Below are 22851 nucleotides of genomic sequence, written 5' to 3'. Positions count from 1 at the left end.
CAGTAACTAAAATTTTGATTTTATTTTTCATCTTCCTGACCTTGAAAAATGTTGTACCCCCCACGAAGACCAGAGAATGCCTTAATTGCTGGACTGAAGGTCAGCGAGTCTTCAAAATCAGAAATGTAGAGCCATGTCACGGCTTTATACATCCCGTCTCAAACAGACATTTAATATTCTAGGGAAGATCACAACCTTTGAGAGAATGCAATCATTTAGCTTCCAGCTGTTGCGCTAAATTCCATTATAAATGATATAAGAGTTATTTCCTAATTGTTCAGTGCAACAATGTTTTTGCTCATTGCATCTAGCTGGTAGATGGAAAGAAATGCATGTGGCAACAATAAATCACAGTGAGTCTCAAAATCTGCAAAATGTTTTCTTTGGCTGTGGGCAAAGGATGCTTTATCTGTTGCCTTAGTGCCAAAGTAAGTTCTGCTAACCAAACGCATTGAAATCATATACTTCCCTTGTTACCTTTTATGAACTTTTGGATACAGGACCTAACTTAATTAACATTGTGTGGAACACTACTTTGAATTCAGGTAATTAGAACCGCATGTGAGGTTTGGGAAAAAAAGTAGCCTGTGCCTTGGGGATTTAAAAATGTCCTCAGTGATCTATGCATAAAGCTTTGGAAAATGATATTGCGGTTACATTTGTTCATAATTCATCAAGCTGGAAATTCAGATTTAAAACCCAAAAAAAAGGTTGCTTATAAATTTAGGACCACATTCTTTTGGTATACGTTGTCACGAGTTGAGAATGGACCATCTTATTTTAGTAACCAACTTCATCCAAGTTGGAGGGCAGGGGGTTAACATGATTTATTAAGAATAAAAGATCACTCCCATTTCCATTACTCAGAAGAAACGTAGTAGAGCTTTCCATCGGTCAACTGGAAGACGGGAACACGTGACATGATCATTTCTCATCTTCCACGAGTATAAACTATTTAGGCCTTGAACTGTAGATGGGCGGGGGAGGGCTCTTGTATGTATTTGATGTTTACACTAATGTAAAAAACCAAAAACAAAAAAAACAATTTGGCCTCATTTTAATTTAGTTTAGGATTTCAGCAAAAAGTTTGTTAAACTTCTGTCCACAAGACAACCTTACTCTGAATCTTAAGCCTCAGAGCACTTGCATTAACATTGAGATGGTACACCAAACCACAACAGAATAATCACAAAACTGAGCTGACAAATATCAGCAGCCAGTTACTTGGCCTTATCCACATTTACATAGGTTTATATTTATTATACAGGCATGAGCATATTGAGAGAAAGTTGTACTGAGAGGTTGCACAATTTAAAGTGTGCAGTTGGCAGTATGCGGAGCAGCATTTAATCTATCTTACATAGCTATAGGGCTCAGAAACAAACCAAAAATTACAGATACACAATGTTTCTTGAATGATGGCTTTAACCTTTTAAAGCCCCAGAAGGTTCAGGGTGGAAAACACTTTTTAATTAAAAATATATAAAAAACCAACACATCAGCTTCACAGAATACAAACCCATTAATTTTGAAGTTAATGCAGAATTTGGAACTCATTTGTAAATATTGGTATCTCACAAACATCTTTAATAAATAGAAAAGTATACACATGAATTTACGCACATACATTTGTAAAGCTTGAAACCTACTTAAGCACTAAATAAAAACCCTCATTTAGCTTTCTAAATGGGCATAATTATTTCCCACCCATAGCATGACTGCTAAACTCCAGGTTATGCAACATATACCTATAGAAGTTGACTGTAAAGACCACAGGACAATTATAGTGAGGGCAGAGGATTCCAAATACTATAAGCAAACATCACTAGCAGAATTTCTATTTATTTTGAATTTAATAACTTTTCATTCAGGAAGAAGCACTGGCTCAGTGCCTCAGTAATGGTCAGGATAACAGTGATATTAGGAAGCTGGCATGGTTTCAAGCCCAGAGCCCTGCAAAAGATTTCCCCTTATTTGACTCCTGTCATCTAAGCAGTTACTTTCCAGCTATCCTTAGCCAATAATAAAAAGAAGATTAAAATGTAGCTTTCAGGGCATTTGATTCAGTTTCGCATATTGGTTTGCTCGCTTTTCAATGGCTTTAAAGAAATTGTAATAAACCAGTTCAGGGCTGTCATGTCTTGTAGCGCTTCCAAAATTAAACTAAATCCCACAGAGGGTGCGCGCAAAGCAAATAAGCATATATTGATCAGTTGTATTTTCAAAGCTTTATTCATTAATTTACTCCAATAACTGACTGAAGTCATCGCTGAAGTAAGGGAGATTGAGTAAGCCATACATTTTCCCTGGAGGCCAAAACAACAACAAAAAAACTTTTAGATTTCTGCAACACAAGTTTGCATGCTTCCTCAGACATATGCCTATTAATAAAGAAAACTGCACTGGGGCATTGCCGGTCATGTTTGCATTTCAGTTGGCAAGATACAGAAGAAATCATTGGACTGACAGAGAAGTAAAATATTTGGATTATTCGTCTAAAAAGATGACCTGGCAGCAGGGCTGTATTCTGGACAAAACCCATAAACTAAAACTGAAACCATCAGCAGTATAGATTTACCCCATGCCAATTGTCAAGTACATTTTCTGCACAGACATACAATATGTAAAATCTTTTGAGAAACCAACAGACATAGCAGAAGCAAGCTTGTACACTTGTTCCTTAATGCTGACTTGACTGTTGACTCCAGCTTTGAAACAAGCTTAATTTCACTGGCATCATATCATGAGTGAGTGAGTCATCTGACAAATGCACGCTCGCAAACAATTCCTACGTACAGGAGATTGATCTCTACCGATAATAGCTATAAAAGAGACACGCATTAAAAAACAAAACAAAACACCATCTAAAACCTATTACCATGTAATACACCGTGTAAATCTACCATTACACATTATACTTTTACAGTGCAGGGAAACATGCTGGAGATTTTAAAGCTCTCTCTCTTCATGGCTAAATTTAAAAGTGTTCATGTCTAAAGAAAAGTGTAAAATTAAAAAAAAACCTTTAGGTATTCATGGTGTCCTTGCCATTCTCCTTCATGTCCTGAATACCATAAATCTTTGTCTCCCCTGCCTACTAATAAAACTATCTTTTCTTTGTGGGGTTCCTTTTCCAAACTTGTGAAGGCTCAGCCCTTTTTAATGACTGCCAATTTATTATTAAGCCCTACAGAGGCTTTAACAACTCCTATGCTTCCATTACTGCAGCACTGTTTTTGTGCGAGACATTTCCTTCTTTCTGGAAACCTCAAAAAGGTCATTTGGAAATAACCCATGAAGGTATAAATATATTGCTTTCATTCATAAGTGACAATGTCCACACAAACCGTAGCAGGAGACGGACAGGTGAAACATCCTGGCTGACACCTGCGGATGACGACTTGAATGATGTGTTGGCCAGGCAGTTTGGGTTTCAAAATGAAAGGAGACCATTAAATATTATTTTTAAGTTTTTCAAAACATAAGTGCTTTGCTTTGTTTCATGCAATGATTCAATCCACAGCATGATTCACTTGACAGGCAAGCTGATTTTCTTGAGAGCAGCATGGAAAACCATTTTAAGATTAATGAGTCACACGATTAAATCACATAACCTGCAGAGCCTGTTTCAAAGATGAGGTGAATACCAACTCATAAGACAGGAAGTTGTTCTATAAATGCTGCCCTGCAGATATCGTACCAAAGGTGTCTCAAACCACAAAGAACCACATCTTTATACCCAAGACAATTTTTTATACCCAAGACAATTATTTAACAGATATTTAACTACTGTTTTTGAATGATGAAATACTGCACATCTGCTGATGCACAGCAAACAATTGGTTGATATAGCCTATAGAGAATATCAGTAACCATGCCTGGAAACCAATACCTCATACATTTTAAGTTTGAATAAAATCTGAAATGGTTTTAAAAGAGAGGGGCCAATGAAAACACATATAACAATTGGTTAGCAAATAGGCAAAATGTCTTCACAGAGAATTAGCTTGATCAAAGCCAAATTCTGGAAAAAAAAACTTCAACATCCTAGTACATTAAGGGTTTAGATCCATCACAGACTGCTGTAATGTGAAACAACTAACTCTTTGTTTTTGCCATATCATTAAGTCATGTGCTAAACGTCTAATGTTTCCTCTAGTTTGGGATTGGCCCCTCACAATTAGTTTTATTTATAAAACTAACTACTTTTGCAACAATCTGCTAAAAGCCAATTACTCAAGTTGGATGGAAGAATATATTTGATCATAAATAAAAAAATATATATAATTTTACCAATGAAAGGAGAAACTTATTACTATTAAGCTATACAGAAAAAATGTCCTTCACTGGCAAAACCTTTATTAATTCCCTACAGATTCAGATGTATTTTACTTTTGATTTACTCTTACCTGTATACAAACAGTGAAAAACACATTGGTATAAAAACACCAATTGCATTTTAGTTGGGCCAGATGCATAAAGCTTTTACAGCCACAAAGTGAACATTATCTTCTGACCTAATATAAATACAAATGTGTTGAAAGTGAAATATTCATATGAAGGTTTCTTATTTTTATTTTGTTACATTATCACATTATATTTGGTTGGTGATATATTAAGTTGTTTACATTCAAATATTTCTACACAAGGACTTGTAACTAAAGTTAGCCAATTAGTAAATCAAATGTGCAAAGCATCCGTTTGGAAGATAATGGACTAACTCAGTGATGTGCAGCACTGGAAACTGCTGCATATTCTAGCATGTGTTCTACCAGGGCTTTCAATTACTTAATTGAACACTTAACAGAAACCATTCAAGACAAATCTGACATTTTACACAACATTATAATTTCCTAATAAAAGGCAACTTCAAATCTAATTGGAAGCTACAACCATGTAAGAGCTGACAATGATGTATACAGTTAGGTCCATAAATATTTGGACAAGGATACAATTGTCATCATTTTGGCTCCGTATGCAACCACAATGGATTTGACAGGAAACAAAATCAAAATTAAATTGTGAGTTTCAATACTTGGTTGCACATCCTTTGCAGGCAATGACTGCCTGAAGTCTGGAGCCCATAGACATCACCAGATGCTGGGTTTCTTCCCCTGGTGATGCTCTGCCAGGCCTGCACTGCAGCTGTCTTTAGTTCCTACTTGATCTTGGGGTGTTTTGCCTTCAGCAAGTGAAATGCTGCTCAATTGGATTCAGGTCATGTGATTGACTTGGTCATTGCAGAACATTCCACTTCTTCGCCTTAAACTCTTGGGTTGCTTTCGCAGTATGCTTCTGGTCATTGTCAATCTGCACTGAGAAGTGCCATCCAATGAGTTTTGAAGCATTTGGCTGAATCTGAGCAGATAATATAGCCCTAAACACTTCAGAATTCATCCTAATGCTTTTGTCAGCAGTCACATCATCAATAAATACAAGGGAACCAGTACCAAATAGTTGATCTGGCCACACCTAATGTTTCTCTCTCCAATTGGTTTGTTTTGATTTCTAAGGTAAAACTGAAGGCAAAACTCTTAATGAACAAGCAGGAACTAAAGACAGCTGCAGTGCAGGCCTGGCAGAGCATCACCAGGGAAGAAACCCAGTATCTGGTGATGTCTATGGGTTCCAGACTTCAGGCAGTCATTGACTGCAAAGGATTTGCAACCAAGTATTGAAACTCAATTTAATGAATTATGTTAGTTTGTCCAATTACTTTTGAGCCCCTAAAAATGGGTGCAATTCCTACACCGTTCACCCAATTTGGATGGAACTGCCCTCAAATTAAAGTCTACACTTAAAGCTTGATTGATTGTTTCCTTTCAAATCCATTTTGGTGATGTACAGAGCCAAAATGACGACAACTGTGTTAGTCCAAATATTTATGGATCTAACTAAGTGACAGTATGTGCATTTTACAGTGTGCTACATTAATCTACACTCCATTTCTGAAAACCCACTATGATATTCAGATCTGTTGTCATTTGCTTTCTCTGCTATAAATCTAGAGATCTGATTTTAAAACAAAGCACTTCACCGATTTCCACACACGAACAACTAGAGCCTGCTCCTGTACGAGAACCAACTGATCTACCAGACACCTGTAGACACCTACTGAACAAGGCAACTTGCATCTCCACTGCTTTTACAATCTTTGCAGCATGAGAATTTGCGGTTCTTAATATTTCTGTGTGGATGACTTTGTCACCGTTACGATTCCACTGCAAGGGTAATGAAAATCCTGAAAACAACTGAACACAAATGAGATGTTTCATTAAGGTAAAGCTCCCTTCATTACAAATAATGATGTATCCTTCAGCTATAATCAAGTTAATTCAGTTGAAGGGGTCAGATGTTGCTTCACCCCACAGAAAGTGTATGAATCACTCTAGAACAAATATTGCCGCTACAGTCATCACTACATTCACCGATACTAGCAACCCTCTGCTCAATCACCCTCCAAACAGGATGGGGGGTGGTCATCTCCAACACATTGGTTTCAGCATGCCATACAGCCATGCTTGCTTGCCGGACACCCACAATGTTTAATAGCACTTTCAACTCTTCCGAGACCCCAGCCACTGAGGAATCTTTTCATTGCATGCCTAGCGCTACGTTTGATGTTTACAGCCTGTGCGTGCAGTAGGTGAATGGTCATTAAAGTGTGTTTTTACACAGAAATGCACAAAAAGCAAATGTGACCCCCCCCCCTCTCCAGTCACTATGCTAATGCTTTAAAAGATAGAGGTTTACAACTGCTTCATTGTGCTCTCCTCCCCCCTCAGTCCATGGGGCTCAGAGGTTTAGTTTAATAAACAAAAAGTAACAGGAGAAAAATCACTGTCTAGGACTGGAGTAATCATTGAAACAACCAAACAGGTGGACCATTTCACATGTCAAGAAAAATAAGTGTAGTTATCATACAACAAGCAATGAATCCATGGAGACCAGGAATACCAAGGAGTATATGGTCAGAACCATGACTCTGAATAAGATATTCTGAATTCTTTCAATAACAATTACAAATATAACACCACCTACTTTTTATCTTCAGCCAATTGCTTCGGTCTCTTTGTTTTTCAAGTAGCTGCAGCTGTACTGTGCCGTGACTTAATTATAATTAACTCTCCTGATTTCATAAACACAGAATATGCCTGGTCACCAACTGAATAATGTACTGAAACCACACAGTAGATAGATAGATGCATTATAGAAAAGTAATTAAATGGAAGTGATTTGCATAGTTTTCTATCAAAGTAGTCGCTATAAATGACCAAAAACAGGAAAACACAACCTCATTTTTTTGCTGGGAACAAAAAACAAATTCACTTACCTCTGATTTGGTTGACATATTGTCCTCCATGTCAGAGTCATTAGGATCCACAAGATCCTCAAAAGGCGGCAAAGTTGGTTTCTTTCTCTCTGGCATCTCGCTGTCCATTTTGAGCTTAGGTGGGCGCATCTGAGATTTATCCTTCAGCAGTTTTTTGTCAGGGGGGTGATGCAGTGGAGAGGAGCCAGACAGCGGCTTCATGACCGTCTCCGAGACCTTCTTTCTTTTTTTGGACACATGTTCTTCAGAATCGGCGACGGGTGGCCTTTTGCTGGGTGCCTTTGCGTTGTGTTGGGAACACCCAGTCCCAACACCATGACTGACACTTAGGTCGGACTTTAGTTCCTTGGACATGGTCTTGGGTTCCTTAAAACCCATCTTGGGGATAGGCCTGTCATCTTTAAGTGGCTGGTTTTCTTTGGGTTTCTTGGAGGAATCTTTGGAGAGTTTACCTAGTTCCCTGGTAGGTTCTTTAAAGGCACTTTTATGCTCTTTCGAGTCTTTTGCAGATTTGTCTTTGTGCTCCTTCACGGGCTTGTGGAGCTTTGAAGAGCTACTGCTGCTGTTAGTGGTGGTGGTGGTGGTGAGGGTACTGCTACTGCTCTTGGCCACATCCTGAAAATCAAAGAAATATAAATAACTATTCTACACTAAATACACAGGTGTATACACAGATACATCGGGGTAATACCACCAGTATTTATTCTATTCATCCTTGGATCATGGTCCTGCTTGAAACAAAGTCAATGGAATTTTATTAAACTAGATTTCTGAATTTTAAAACTATTTGCTGAAGCCATACCATTAATGATAAATAGTTGTTTTAGGGTAAAAGGGGCAACATTTAGGCTGAAACAAAACAAAAAGGCAGCTAAGATTATTTTCACTTTAAAACAAATATATTTCTATGTTCCTCCAATCCTCTAATCATTTAATTTTTGTATGTACACCACTAACTATACTCCAAATCATTTGTCTTACCAACAAATATGGCAGAAAGATTAGAAAAAAAACAACATCTAATATTAACCTATAGCTATAACAGACAAATATAAGCACAGAAACCATGCACTCTAATATGCCTGTGAACAAGAACAATTTCAAATCATAACCAACTTAGTTTTTTTATATATATAACCTAGTTTCTGAATCCTCTGCACACCGAATATCACCGAATCGATCCCTTTAAAAAAGTGAGTTTATGAATTGCGTCAGTCAAGTTTACATGTTGAAAAGAAAATCTTTCAACTCACTGCAGAGGATGGCAAGTGGCCATTTCAAAATGTGCAGTCAACACCTTGAGATGGTCTACTTTAAGATAACAGCATTTAATCTTCTTAACAAGCAGTGCTGTTTGTTCCCTAGGTCACACTTGCTTGCCCTTGTCAATATTTCATCAATGCTGTAAAGCCATTAAGAAGTCTAGACGACCAGCGAGTTACGACCCGCTTTAACCACTTTTAAAACTTATTTTGTCTTCTGCTCGTGACCCCTGGACCTCTTAGCATAAAGTTCCTTTTTCACCCCACAGACAAAACGGCTCAAAGTCTGAGTCACTACAGGGCTCCTATTGGAATCTCAAATGGCTGTTTATTTGGGATGCAGGTTTTATTGTTCAACCAGACTGTGCATTTCTTGCACAGTGTAGCATTCTTGGAGATAATTTATAGGTTACGAAAGTGAGCAGGAAGTTTTAGACAACACAAAATGAGCTAATTCCATAAATATTAAATCTACAAAGGGGGCACAAATTGTAGGTTGTCTCGGAAAAACTGAAAATCTGCAGGAACCAAAATAAACTAAATAAGGTTATAATTTCTCAGACAGTCACACATCAGTAAATTTTATTTTTTCTGTTCTTCTTTACATCAGATTTGCATGAATTCAGTGTGCTGGTGGCCACATAACAATACGTGGGTGGGCACATGCATTGACCAAGACACTGCTCGAGAAACTCTACTCCACACAACGCATGCAATTTTAGGGGGCCAAGGTTTCTGCAGCTTTATTACCCTGAAAAAGCCATTATTTAGATGTCTGCCACATAATGTTTAGTGTAATTCAGGTTTTTGTTTCCGACAGCTGCTTTGTAAAGTGCAGATATATCCTTCACTTCCTAACAGCACGAGTGTGTATCCTATGGTCAACTTGCTCATTTATACTAAATTATTCACAAAACATCACCCATCTTTTACATTCCAAGATAGTAGGATCTAAAGCAAGAACAGTTTTAGAAGTTGTGGTTGCAATCATTTTATGTTCTAGCAGAGACTTAAAAAATACTTTAATCTTTAAAGTTATCTCATTACCATCCTTTAGAACCTCATATGATTCATGTTCTTCCCTCCCAATTAGATATGTTCTTTGAAATTCTCTGGTGGTGTTTCACCTCACACTATGGTTTTTCAAGCAGCGCATTTTTGCACAAATACACAAAATTCAAATCTGAATGCCAATGAGTGTACAGGGGACACTGATTACAATCCAGGAAAGAACACAACTCAAATTTGAGAGGCATTAAGTCTGTACCCTGCATAAACGCTAATGTACTTCTCCCCTTCCAGAAACCGTTACAGGAATAATTATGCTCGACAGAAATTGCAATGAAAGCCCATAAAAAACGCATGAAAATGTATTAAAATAGAAAAAGCAGACGAGATGGCATCTACCAAAAACAAAACAAAAATGTATACCATCTGACCTTAATTTTAAACATTTGTCATCGCAATTATATTTTAGCATTTACTAGGAAAGAATATAAACTTAGAGAGAAATTTGTGACATGTATATAAAGTACTGACACACACGTACATACAGGATACATTGACAAACCATTTTTGGCATGTTGATTATTGTAAAAAGACTTGTAGAAATCAACACAAAACAGTCACGTTTATCTAACAAATGTCACTTGGCAAAGTTCTGAGAAGGACAGACTTTGGAACCCTTCATATCTTCTTAAATCAATAACCCTTTTATTTTTACAAAGATAAAATAGTCAACTTTTGTGGGGAGGAAACTTTTGTCTTATGTGACCTCTGACCAGTTAGTAATCCATCATTGGCTTTGTCTGTTTTGATTTAAAAATGTTTCCATGTGCACCAAACTATTTGGAGCCTCCAACTCACACGCCTGAGCATATGAAGGATTCTGATACAACTCAAGGTAAATTAAACCACTTAAGGCTAAAAATAACACATAATGGTAGCAGTATGCTGCATTTCAAACCTGTACAATTTAATATGGAATAATAAAATTATATATATTTAGGCCACAAAAGCTGATTGTTTTATTTTTTACTTCTGTGCTGCAATTTTCTTTGTTAATATTGTTCAATTTAAGTGCAATTGTTCTTTCTTAATTGGGCATTACAAGACCAAATTGGAAATAGCATAAAAACTAAAATAACATTGGCTAATATCCTAAGCCTACAGAATTATCAGTGATTTTGAGTCAGAAACCATCGATCATATATCTGAAAAATAGCAATGACAGACTGCCAATTAGTAAAGAAACGCAGAGGTATAACTCATGTGTTGCCTGGGGTGGTTTAAATTGAGTATATATCCATTTTTGGCAATGCAAGCTATTAGTGCACTGCTACATGTAATACTGCAAAGTGCACAACAAATCTTGTAATTTCTTTGTTAAGAAAAATTTTAAAATGATTTCCCACTCATTACAGAATCCCATTTTGCTCCAATGATATCCACGAGTGTATTCGCCATTTGGATATGAATCATGAGACAGGAACCCTAACACACTTCAACACTGATAATGGGCCTGAGTTTTAAACATTTTCAGCTGAAATTTGCCAACAAATTGTTTTTGAAGCACGTTATGAAATACAGAGACAACATTGCAGAAGCTCTCACTATAAGGACGTGAAAGCTAGGTTCCCTTCACGTCCTAAAACCTGCTAAATATCTGGGATTAGACTCACTTTGAAGAACTGCAAATTCTTGGAAGTTTTCCCATTATTAAATTTAATACTGTCCAGAGCTATAAACTAAAATCTCCACTGACCTTTGACCCATGGGAGGACTTGTTCTTCTTAGCGTCTGAAAACGTCAACGTCAGCGAACTACTGGGAAGAGTAGGCAGCTTAAGATGTTGCCCAAAGAGGGATGTGGAACCCTCTTGCATGACCATAACCTGGCAAAGAACAAAACATGTTACGCATCATTAAAATTATAAACCTAGTGACACATGCTGTAAACATTTATTAAAATGCATGTGGTTCTGAAAGATTCATTGTTACCAAACATGATTTTATGAATTGGTGGTTCATTGTAGGCTCTTATTAATAACTCATGCTACAAAACAGTTTGGCACATGAGGAAAAGCCAATATGAATGAAAATAAATAATGGTTGGCTAAAGAGAATGCTGAACTTTCTTTAAAAGAGAAGTTGTAAGCACTTCTTATATTACAGCTCCCCAAGCCAAGAACTGAAATTAAAAATAAATACATTTAAAAGCAGAAACTTGAGTCTTAACTACTTGTAATTTTCTTAAGATAAATGTAGCCAAGAAAGCAACTGCTTTAGTTAGACCAAGAAAGTAACCCCTACGTGATGCACAGAAAATCAGGTTCCACAGGGTAGGAAAACTACCAGTTTGCTATATTAGCTTATTTAATCAAACCAATTTCAAAACATGAATTCAGCTCTAATTTAAAAAGTGATAAAAAGCTAATAAAAGGTTTTGAAGTAACTTTGCTGGGGCACTCACATTATCCATTCCTTCACTAACGATTCCTGTAAGTTACCGATACGATCAAATGACCTATTCAATAAGCTAACTTGGTCTGCTTTCATCTTGAAACACTGGTGAACTTCCCCTTGAAATCTAATATTTGTAGTAAAACAATGACAGAACTTCTTATCTTTGGTAATATTTAGTTAAGGTTAGTATAAATTTGTCTTATTTTAAAAGTACTTCAGTCCAAACACACTAGACTGACAAATGTGATGTATGGTTTTTCGCTTGCACAAATAAGCAATGAGGAGGCAAAATAACTATTCTTTACAATTTAAGGCAGTGATGTGTGCAGATTAATTGATTGTCACAAATGTATCTTTAAATGTATACATTGACAAGGAATGTCTCACCTCACACAAACTAAATCAAAATACTATTGTGCAGAGACTTATATTTATGGAGGTGGGAGTGCAAAATGGTCTAAACATTTTACATTTATGGACCAGAGCTGCAGTCTGTGGAGAAATATTTTTTCCACATCTGGTGATACGGAAGCCTGACTAAGGATTATCACACTGCACAAAGTGAGCATGCCCCTTTTCAAACTTTCATGAGACATTTTGTATTCAACAAGTGCATGATTCACCCCTGAGAGACTGAAGGGTAATGTTGAAACTCTAGAAGCATTAGGAATCCATTTAAAAGCAACTTTATCCTCAACAATTTCACAAAGGTCCATAGAAACAGGCTGCCAATAACCTTTGTTTTCACAATGGCAGTGGGACTAATGGATTAATAAACACCTCTTAAACACCTGGAGTAATGAAATCCTGAAATTCTTATCCAATGCCTGAATTACTTAAATATGATACTTTAAGTATCCCACACAGTGACATTTTAAAGTGCAGAAACGCATCAACAAGGAAGTTAATCAAAACTAAATGAGTTATTTTAAACTTGTCCAGAACAATTACACAATGATCCTTTAAGGTCTTCTTTGCATTGCAGGTTTGTGCCCATGTATGATTACATCACCATTTTTCAAATCTGATTCGCATTAATATGTGATACTTTGGCAAGACTGGCTGCATTTCAGGAATACATATTTTACACGCACTTTTTAATGAAACTAATGACACTGAACTTCCTCTCACTTGACCTGCACCTGCTTTGAATTGAACTCCAAAGTACTTAATTGATGGGAGTATACATAAGCACTCAAAATTAACACTGTTTCCAGGTCTATAGTCTTCTATGATTTTCAGTCTAACTTAAGTTAGATCACAAATTCCCAGATCTGGATCTCCAGGATTGCTCCAGCTGAGGGATGCGATCGCCCTAGTTCCCCTGCAGTGGGTTGTGCTTTAGCTGGCCAGGGTTCCTTGTGTCACCACTAGAAGAGTGACTCCTTGTGATGCACTAGGCATCTACAAGCCATCAGTAACCAGTGATCAAAGGGTCACTTCTCCAGCTAACTTAAAAACAGGGAATTTCCCCCCATAACACTACATGTAAGGGATAAGGACTGGACATTTACACTGCCTAGGTGACAGAAGTTTCACATTATTTATTAATTAGCAGATGCAATTACCCAGGGGGACTTACAGTTTACACAAGTAGCATTTTAAATAATGACAAAAAGTGCAGTAGTACAATCAAGTACTTGAAACATTATTTATTCTAAGTGGAACTAAGTCGACATTTGTATGCAGTGTTCTTCAATAAGTCAACAACAGTCTGAAACCACACGTAGCGGAGACCCCCTGTGATACATTTCCCAAAAATACCTATTGACTGTGCATTTCAGTCTTGCTCTCAAGTCCTCAGCACAACCTACAAGCTTTTTTCTGGAATGTCTCCAGAATCCCAGGACTGTTACTCGTCTTCTATGACAGGACAATGTTCACAGTGGGATTCCACCAGGATATTTTACAAGCTTAAACTCCAAAATAACTTTCTTAATGCTGGCAATGTTGTATATGCATTGCCCCACTTTGATTACAGTTAAAGGCTTTCTGGTACACTTCTGGCCAGTACTCTTATAAAGTACAGACGCTAAACTACTAACAAAGGCAAGGAACACTCCTATAATGTTGTGGTTACAGTGGATCTATTGCTTTACAAGGCCCCACAATTGCTCAAGAAAGCTTAAAATATTACACATTCATGACAAATTGTTTGATTTTTTTTAATAATACATTTAAAAATTCATATTCTTCCAAGCTACATGCCCACATATATGAAGAAATAACTGCACTGTGGATTCCTTTTTCTAACACCAAAAATTATAATAGTTTTGTAAGAATCTGGGTATTAAGTAATCGATTAATATCTTACAAACCACTTTTAACTGTCCCCATGTGTGTTTACATGCTTAAATACTGCTAATCTTGTGTCTCTGAGGTGGTACTAATGGATAAACACATTTACAAAACCAAATACATCAAATGTTAATCAACATAAGAATGTTAACATTTCATGAAGTAGTTCCAGAAATCAGCCACACAGCCTTGGCCTATTACCCAAATTAGTCATCTGTGAGATCCTTTTCTGCTCAGACAAGAAGAGCCTCTAAGAGTGCGATTGTGTGGTGGGTGTTAATGTCTTTCAAATCCACAAAAGCAAATAATTAAAAATTGCTTCTCAAATGGTAGAGCATTCTAACCAAGGGGGTATGCAGATCTCCAACCAAAAAAAAAAAAAGACAGAAGAGGGCCACTGCATTACAGAATAATCACCCATCATTTACCAAGGCAAACATTTAGTGTGCACAATTTTAAGGACTGGTGCCGTATATACACTCTCACAGCCTTTAGGAATGATTCCTCAGTTTCCTTTCCTGATCTTACACCTGTTCTTTAGAAGATCATGTTTTTCATTGGGCCAAAATTTAATCTGAATAAAAAAAAAAAAAGAAAAAAAAAAGAAAACTACAACACAAAGGACTGAACTTACTTTAGAGTCTTCTGAACTTCTCTTATGAGGATCTCTTTGCTGTCAGGGATGTAAAGGGAAATAATTTAGACCAAAAAAAAACAACTCATGAATATACACCCACATACAGATAATAAGAGCTGCTTTTGGCAGAGTTAAGGGCTTTCAGCAACATTATAGTTTTTTCACACAATGTTGGAGTGAAAATCTTTGTTTGGAACAGAGATATCTTACCCAAATGGACATTACTCTGGTGAGCTCAGGGAGAATATGGAAGGCTAGGCAAAGCAAGAGTAAGAAGGGAGGACCTGCCATTATCAGGGGTCTTTGTTATGCACAGACTTACAGGCACTCACACTTTTGTAAATGCAAAGGCCTAAAGGCATAAAACTATAAATTTCACTATAAATGGAAAGCAAACCAGTTTAATTATGTCATTCTGCAATTTAATGGCTTGTTTGACCCTCCCGACAGTGTTTACCTGCATTTAAAAAGGTATCATCATATCTAAGGAGACATCCAAGATTTATTTTATTTTAATTGACAATACTTTATACTTGTTGCAAAGCATTTTCTTCTACTTAGATATCTGTCCAAAGAGAGGAAGAGAGGGGGGGGGGGGAAATGTAAATAGAAGGCACTCAAAAGCCATTCATAAAACATTACTCTGAGGTAGTCTGGCATGTTTCCAAGGACAGACTTAACTTCCCAGTGATAAATTACCAAGTCCTGACTAGTTCATGGTAATCTGTAAAGTTACTTATTGTCTTGGCTGATGTAAGCTGTAATTACATTAAACCTTCTAGCTGACAATGCCGTTAATTGTGTAAAATCAGCTCAGGGAGAGTAATACTGCCTGCCAGCAATATCTACCCTGTTTGCTCACCTGTGTCCTTTTGGGAGGAGTTCTTGCTCAACGTTATTTGTCAGGCACCTGGGCCTTTTACTCTCAAGCACACTTTCATTGTGTAGCAAAATGAAACCCATTAATCAGTAGGAGGGGGATCCTGCCGCACTCAACAGAATGGACTCACCCCCCCGGCCTTGAGCAGCTTTCGGCGGAACTCTTCTGTGGGGTTGTTGAAGGTGAGCTTTTCACAGCGGAGGTGGTTCACAGGGGGGTGGCCCTCAAGGTGTAGGAATAAGTCATAATCAAACCGTACTTTTTTCGGTTCTTCCTGTACAATAAGACAGCAGGAATAGACACACACACACACACACACACACACACACACACACACATACACACAAAACATGAAAGAAATTAAAGAATAAGGGATGTGACTTTTACAAGAAATAAATGGGATTCAAGCACCATAATAAGGCAGAGGTTTAAGAAAATATTAATGCAGAAGTCTTAAATCTGAATGCATCATTAAACCTCCATTACCAATAGGGATCGTTAATTTTTATTGATATTGATACCATTTTCGAGACTGCTTAACGATCCGAGTCTTTATCGATACCACTATCGATGTCCAACACGTTTTTTCCAACAACAAAGAAAAAAATATATATACATAAATAAAATAATTATGCTTTACACAAAAAGAAAAACGAATCTAAAAATCACACACGCATCTAATTTCAGGGGCACATGCGAGTGAAATGGTTGTCAGCGATGGAGACGTGCTACGAAGGTGGGCTGCGCTCACCATGCACACCTCGGTGGAGGAGGACGGCTGTCCCGCAGCGTTGCGACTCGAACAGTGGAAGTTCTGCATTTCCCTTTAACAGATGCACAGCGTTGAGGTGCTTAATCATTGCTGTAGTGTCCCCCCCTTGCAAGAAATTACCAGCAGACATAAAATTACATGTTGCTTCCTCCTTATCTTTGGCTTTATTAAAATGTAGCCAAGCCTTTGAACGCTTAGTACGTTCAGCCATCCTAGCAAGCAACGCAATGAGAAATTAAATGTATGGGCGTGACGCAATTAAATTCTTCTTCGTTTCGTTTAAAGGCATTTGGCGGGCAATTCAATTGAATTTAGTAATTTTATTAGACAATCGATGTATGTTTGTGCACCAGTGATTTTATTTAAATGACATGACTCTCGTCTCTCGAGACATAACGTTACATTATATTACCCACTAGTCTCGATAGCAGTATCGATAAGCTCGGACCTTATTGAAAATCCGGTTTTGAGAAATTTGGAACCGGGTCCTTAATAGAACCGGGTCTCGATCCCCATCCCTAATTACCAATTTCTCAAAAATGAGACTTGACAGGCACCGATGCTTGAAAAACACCAATTCATTCCAGAAACCAATGCAGTTACCGACAAAACCCTGTTCAATAGCAAAATACCCTGAAACTTGGAGATTTCATTCTAGTTTTTACCAAAATATCATCTGCATTTGCCTCTCTCGAAGCTCATGAGTTCTGCACCTTGTTTGCAGCACAGTTTCCTTCAGATAAAGGTAATGTGATGCACGGCCTGGCCACCAGGTAGTTCAGCTGTAAAGTAATCGCTGGCCTGCACATCCTCACACAAGAAGGGTGTTGACGATGTCAGACGCAACACTAACATAACACAAGAACATTTGCTTTCACGGCACAAAGGGACTCAGGCCCATTGCAGCTTACATTGATAATCCCCATGACAGGGGCATGATTCCAGCACCAAGAGCAACCAAATTACTATAATGACATCATACTGAATATCAGGTCTTAGGAGAAACAAGTGTGCCACAGCTGCCATGAATGACAGTCATTTTAACTGATGATTTAAACCATAAATGCATCACAGGTGTTTGATGCCAAGCCGCTCACCTGAAGGTGGCAATTTTGTATTTATTTATTTGGGGGGGTTGGTCCAACAAGTCATTTCTTCTAAAAGCCATTGCACCACACCATTTTCTGACCTCCACTTTGTTGTTCTGTTAAAAATTATGAAGCATTATTCTGTACATATCTAACAATATTTTAACACGGTGACATTTTGATAACTATACATGGTACAGTTCTAATAGGTCTATGATCACCATGCAGATTCATTTCCTCGGGGGACAAAGGCTCAGTTTTTCTGAAGCCTAAACCAGGGGTTCCCAATCCAGGTCCTGGAGGACCCCCTACCACGAGCTCTCAATTAATTAATTGAAGTAATCTGATTAGATTTCACTTTATAAATTCTGTAATACAAGAGTTGGTTCCTTTACAAAAGTTATTTATACAATTATATACTTAAAAACCCTACTGTTCAAAATAAGCATTTGATTTAGGAAATTATTAGTTGAATTAAGGGTTCAATAAAGTAATTGAGAGATCAGTTGGAACAAAATCAGCAGGGTAGGAACTCCTCCAGGAGCAGGGTTGGGAACCACCGGCCTAACCCAGAGCCTAGATGAGCAAATCCCTTTCCTATAAAACAGCACTGACTGACACTTCTACGGGACACAACAAATTGATGAATGTTTGACAAAAATAGAATTTTAAACAGCTATGGTAATACAGATTAATCTTACCATACTTTGTTTTGCATTGCTTTCAAGTATAATAAACGATGACATTATTGAACAATCCTCTGGTGGCCTGATGATGCATCACACAAGGTTGCTGTCATAGAGGTTTACTTTGGGTTTCATTCTTGCATTACCTTCCCATTTCTACAACACTAACAATGCTGTATGATTTATAAATCACCCATTTGTCTATATTAATGTATACATTGTTTGAAAGTTAGGCTTATAATGAAGTTACCAAAAACAGTTGTCCCACAGTTAGTGAAAATATATAAAATTACTGTTCAAAGTGTTTTGTATGTGCAAGTTTAAGCACTGTACATTGTCATTAATACATATTTCAACTGTTATAATTAAGTAACATTTTAGTACATCTTAACCTACCAGTATCACTTTCCACATTTTTATTTGAGAGAGAGAGAGGGAGAGAGAGAAACATTACTGATTAGTCACTAATATACTGCTATGTACCTTGTTCTTGAAGTAAACTTCAATGGGCAAGATAAAGCCAGCATACCCCGACTCCTCTACTTTATAAGGTGGGTCCTTGCACACTGTAACAGAAGAGGGGAGGGGGGGAGCATGAATAACTTAAGCACTGCTCTCTAAAGACCTTCAGACAGCAACAGAGCTAGGAATGTAATAGTGCCTTTTAAATTCAGCTTAAAGCAGTATTTTGAAAGATGCTTTCTTAAAATGTAATAAAGAAATACCCACACACTTACTACAGCTCCAAAAAATTAAGTATTTATTTAGCCCTTGCTTTACAGGTTTTTAGCAACATTTCTATCTACCAGAGATCTTCATCTGGATATGAAACACATTTGCAAATCATCTGGTTAAATAATTAGTCAAATACACACAGGTGAATAAAAACAAATTATTCAATCTTATTATTGAGAGTTAACACACATAATTGTGCCACAATTCCATCAAAATACCTGCTAACATTGTGTCTTTTATAATCATTTTAATTTGATAAAATGGAAAATATATTAGCAACATGGCTTCAATCTCTCAGATATCCGACATCGTTTTCAAAGCACACAAAACTTCATAATTAAGAAGACCATTATATTTATGGGAGCAGGAGTGCAAAATTATATATACGAAGCCTAAATGGAGCACAACTCACCAAAGAGGGATTACACAAGAGAGAATGTGATGGCAACAAGAGGCACTACTTCTGCAGCCTAATAAATATATAATTGACAATGTTACTAATGGTAAATAACCTGGATTAAAATTATATATATATATATATATATATATATATATACATACATACATACACACACACACACACACACATACACATTCACACACACACACAAGTATTTTAGAAATCTTTGTAAGTGCTTAACATACAGTAATTGCACCAAGATTAATTCTTGCACCAATAAGTGTCAATATGCATATGAGCTGGAGACGTGCTAATTTTACACAAAAAAAAACATTTTCCTGGGATCTCATTTTTTAAAACATTTCCCCCCTAACAGATGTTTATCAAGAGAAAGCCCTATTGAAATATAGGCCTACATAAAAAAAATACTTAAGACTACCTGAAATCTATTTTATTCCTCCTAAGCTTTTTAATTTAGTTAAATTAATTTAGAGATGCTAGAAAAAAACAGGATGTAAAATTAAAAATTGAAAAAGATGAACAGCCAGTGTTAGCAAAGACCCTGAGGTGTGTTTCAGCCTTTTCCAAAATCCATTGGCATGAAGAATGGGACTTCTGTTTATGATAAATTAATCTTTACTATGAGACAAAGTACAGGTTTTAGCTCACAAGAATTGATCTGACATTAAGCAATACCATGTTTGTATGGCACAATTTGTCTTACACTGGTCTTTTAAAGAACACAAAGAAAGCAGTTTTAGTCCCTTCAGCACCCTTCAATTCCAACACACTTCAGAAATACTTCAAATTACAGGTCTGATACCACCTCCAAGCAAATCTCAGACTCCTCGTGTTACTCCCGTTTCCAAAGGACTACTTTACCATAAAGCTTTGAAGACATCTTCATATGTCATAAGGAGTTTTAGGATCACAGTTCCCAGACAAAAAGATACGTTCTCAGGAAAGCATAGCAAAAGCGGTTTATTTTCATGGTTAAAAGGGTAAATATATAAAAGTTCCCAAATATCCTAAAGTAGTCTACAGAGAAAAATGAGCTCAGTGATGCATCCTTACTGAACAACTTGGCTATTTGAACATCTCAATATTAATGACATTCACAGTATTATGGTGAACAGGTGTGAGTCCAGGAATGAAAGGAGGGTGGTAAAGAAAAGCACAACATCTGGGTAAGCGGTCGTCCTGAAGCATGAAGTTGAAGGGTGTCAGATTTTTACTGGGATTTCAAAGTCTGGCATAACTTCAGTGGCAAGATTAATGTCCTCTGTAACAGTAGCATCAAGTTTATTAGCAACTTCTATACATCTCCAACACTGACGTGTACATACTTTAACATTCCAATCATTTTATTACTCTTCTAAGGAAACTTCTCATTTCTGTGTTTTTCACCCCCTATTTTTCTCAAACTCTTAAGATTATGTATACTCCATTTAAAGTGAGTGCAATGCCTCACTGCCACCACAGGACACTTGTGTTTTAGATCTTCAGGAGGGTTCACGACAACTCTTAAAAGCTTTGCTTCAGTAAAATAAAGATTTTTACTCCAACTGCACAGTAAGATTTTCAAATATTCCAAAAGTTAGCTGGGAGGGCATTGGATTATAGCCCTGCCTGAATGATTTAAAACATTTCAAACTGGCAGAGTTGGTATTAATCATGCAGTATTGGGGGAAAAATAAAACAATGAACAAGAGAGGAACTTAATTCTTCAGGCTTTGTTTACTTGTCCTAATCATATGCACCACTTTTTCATTTAAATAGTAATGTCTGTTACACTGCATCGCTGGAATTACCTAACATCTTGTATAAAGGAAAATCAATGCATAATCTCACACAAATCAATAATTTTAAGTGCTCTTTGTAAACAGAATACGAAAACAATGAATAGTTATTCCAAGAAGCTGTTTTTGAAGGCTAACCAGAGGTCATGGTGCAAAATTAAATTGTTTAGGCAGCACTATAAAACCAGTGGGAGAAGCAGTGGCCAAACACATTAGTACACCATGCCTCAATCTTAGCATTCACAAAACTTTGAGCTTTTCCCTTAGAAATTAAGAAAATATCAGGTTAGTGGGAATCCATACAATTAGGCAGTCTGCAGTCTTTGGAATTTGATTCTTGTTTAGGCATTGCAAGCAGCCTCATTGCTCCTAAACACCTTATATTTGAATGTCAAAGCATGATTAAACAAATGCAGTCTACTGGTCTGATTAAGAAGTTTGTGCTCATGGGGAAAATTAGCCCTTAACATACAATGCACAATGAATGTCTTTAATTCTTCTCATTGACAGCAAGAATAACTCAACTCTAGATGTCTTCAGCAATGTGTCACAATTAGATATAGAAGAAACAATCTTGCATTTTTGGCCTTTTTCTTGCTATTGCAGTTAATTGACTGACAGCTACACTGACAGGTCTGCCTGTTTTGAAGGATAACAATGGCTGCAACCGGTAATGCTGTATAAATATTGAGGGTCAGAATTAATTGCACAGTTCTGGGGCAAGTTAAATTATTTGCAGGCTATACATGAAATATATTGCATTAGATACTTATGGTAAGACTCCTTTTTTTAACAAGGTGGTGAAAGGCAGAAAACTGTGTGGGAAGCCAGACTGACTGATTTAATGTTGTAGGCTGTATCTACCATTAAAAGCCAACTGTGCGTGTGGTAGAAAACTATAGGGTCAACCAGTCACAGAAATGATGCGTCTTGTTTGAAATGTTTCTTCTACATGGACAACCTGTCACTGCAGGGGGACCAACAGTGTTACTGGCAGTTCATTATACAGGAGAGCTCAATCTCATTACCATGTGGTTAAAACCCCCATATACTATGCTATATAAATTCAAGCAAAGAGTTATGTAGCCATGTTGAACAGAAGTCCTAGAAATGTATAAGAGTCATAGCTTCTGTGAACCGTGCATCCTATGGTTTTCCCATTATAAAGCCTTAAGCATGTACTCTGAATCAAGTTTTAGGTTTTTTTTAACTTAGGAAAGTACCAAAGCAAAAAAAAAAAAAAATAGCAAATGAGAGACCATGCAGTATAGTAAAGCTACCTGTAATGCAATAACTAAAATAAAAAGTACATTTGATTTGCAATGACATGAGCAGAATGCTATGAATACAAATTAATACCCCAGTGAAGCTTTTAATGCCATATTACATTTGATTTAATAATCTAATGATCATCTAGGGTGCATTACAAAACACAGAATTAAACCTATTTAAAATTAGACATTTAAGTTACTTTAATTCAAGGCAACTTATATGGTT

The 22851-nt window shown here is 36.9% G+C and overlaps 1 protein-coding gene across 2 annotated transcripts in view; it reads right to left on the bottom strand.

The window, feature by feature from the left end:
* mllt3 (MLLT3 super elongation complex subunit) overlaps positions 1–22851 on the bottom strand; it is a 71472-nt gene that overhangs the window by 16770 nt on the left and 31851 nt on the right. For both annotated transcript variants that reach the window (XM_066720256.1, XM_066720255.1), the window contains exons 3-7: positions 18904–18986; positions 16005–16148; positions 14992–15030; positions 11360–11488; positions 7334–7948 (exon numbers count right to left, since the gene is read on the bottom strand). In XM_066720256.1, coding sequence (XP_066576353.1) covers positions 7334–7948; positions 11360–11488; positions 14992–15030; positions 16005–16148; positions 18904–18986 — 1010 coding nt within the window. The remainder of the gene's footprint in view (positions 1–7333; positions 7949–11359; positions 11489–14991; positions 15031–16004; positions 16149–18903; positions 18987–22851) is intronic.

The sequence above is a fragment of the Amia ocellicauda genome, chromosome 13, assembly GCF_036373705.1.
Source record: "Amia ocellicauda isolate fAmiCal2 chromosome 13, fAmiCal2.hap1, whole genome shotgun sequence".
Taxonomy (NCBI): domain Eukaryota; kingdom Metazoa; phylum Chordata; class Actinopteri; order Amiiformes; family Amiidae; genus Amia; species Amia ocellicauda.
Note: the sequence above shows the minus strand (reverse complement) of the source record. Positions and strands in the feature narration are given on the sequence as shown.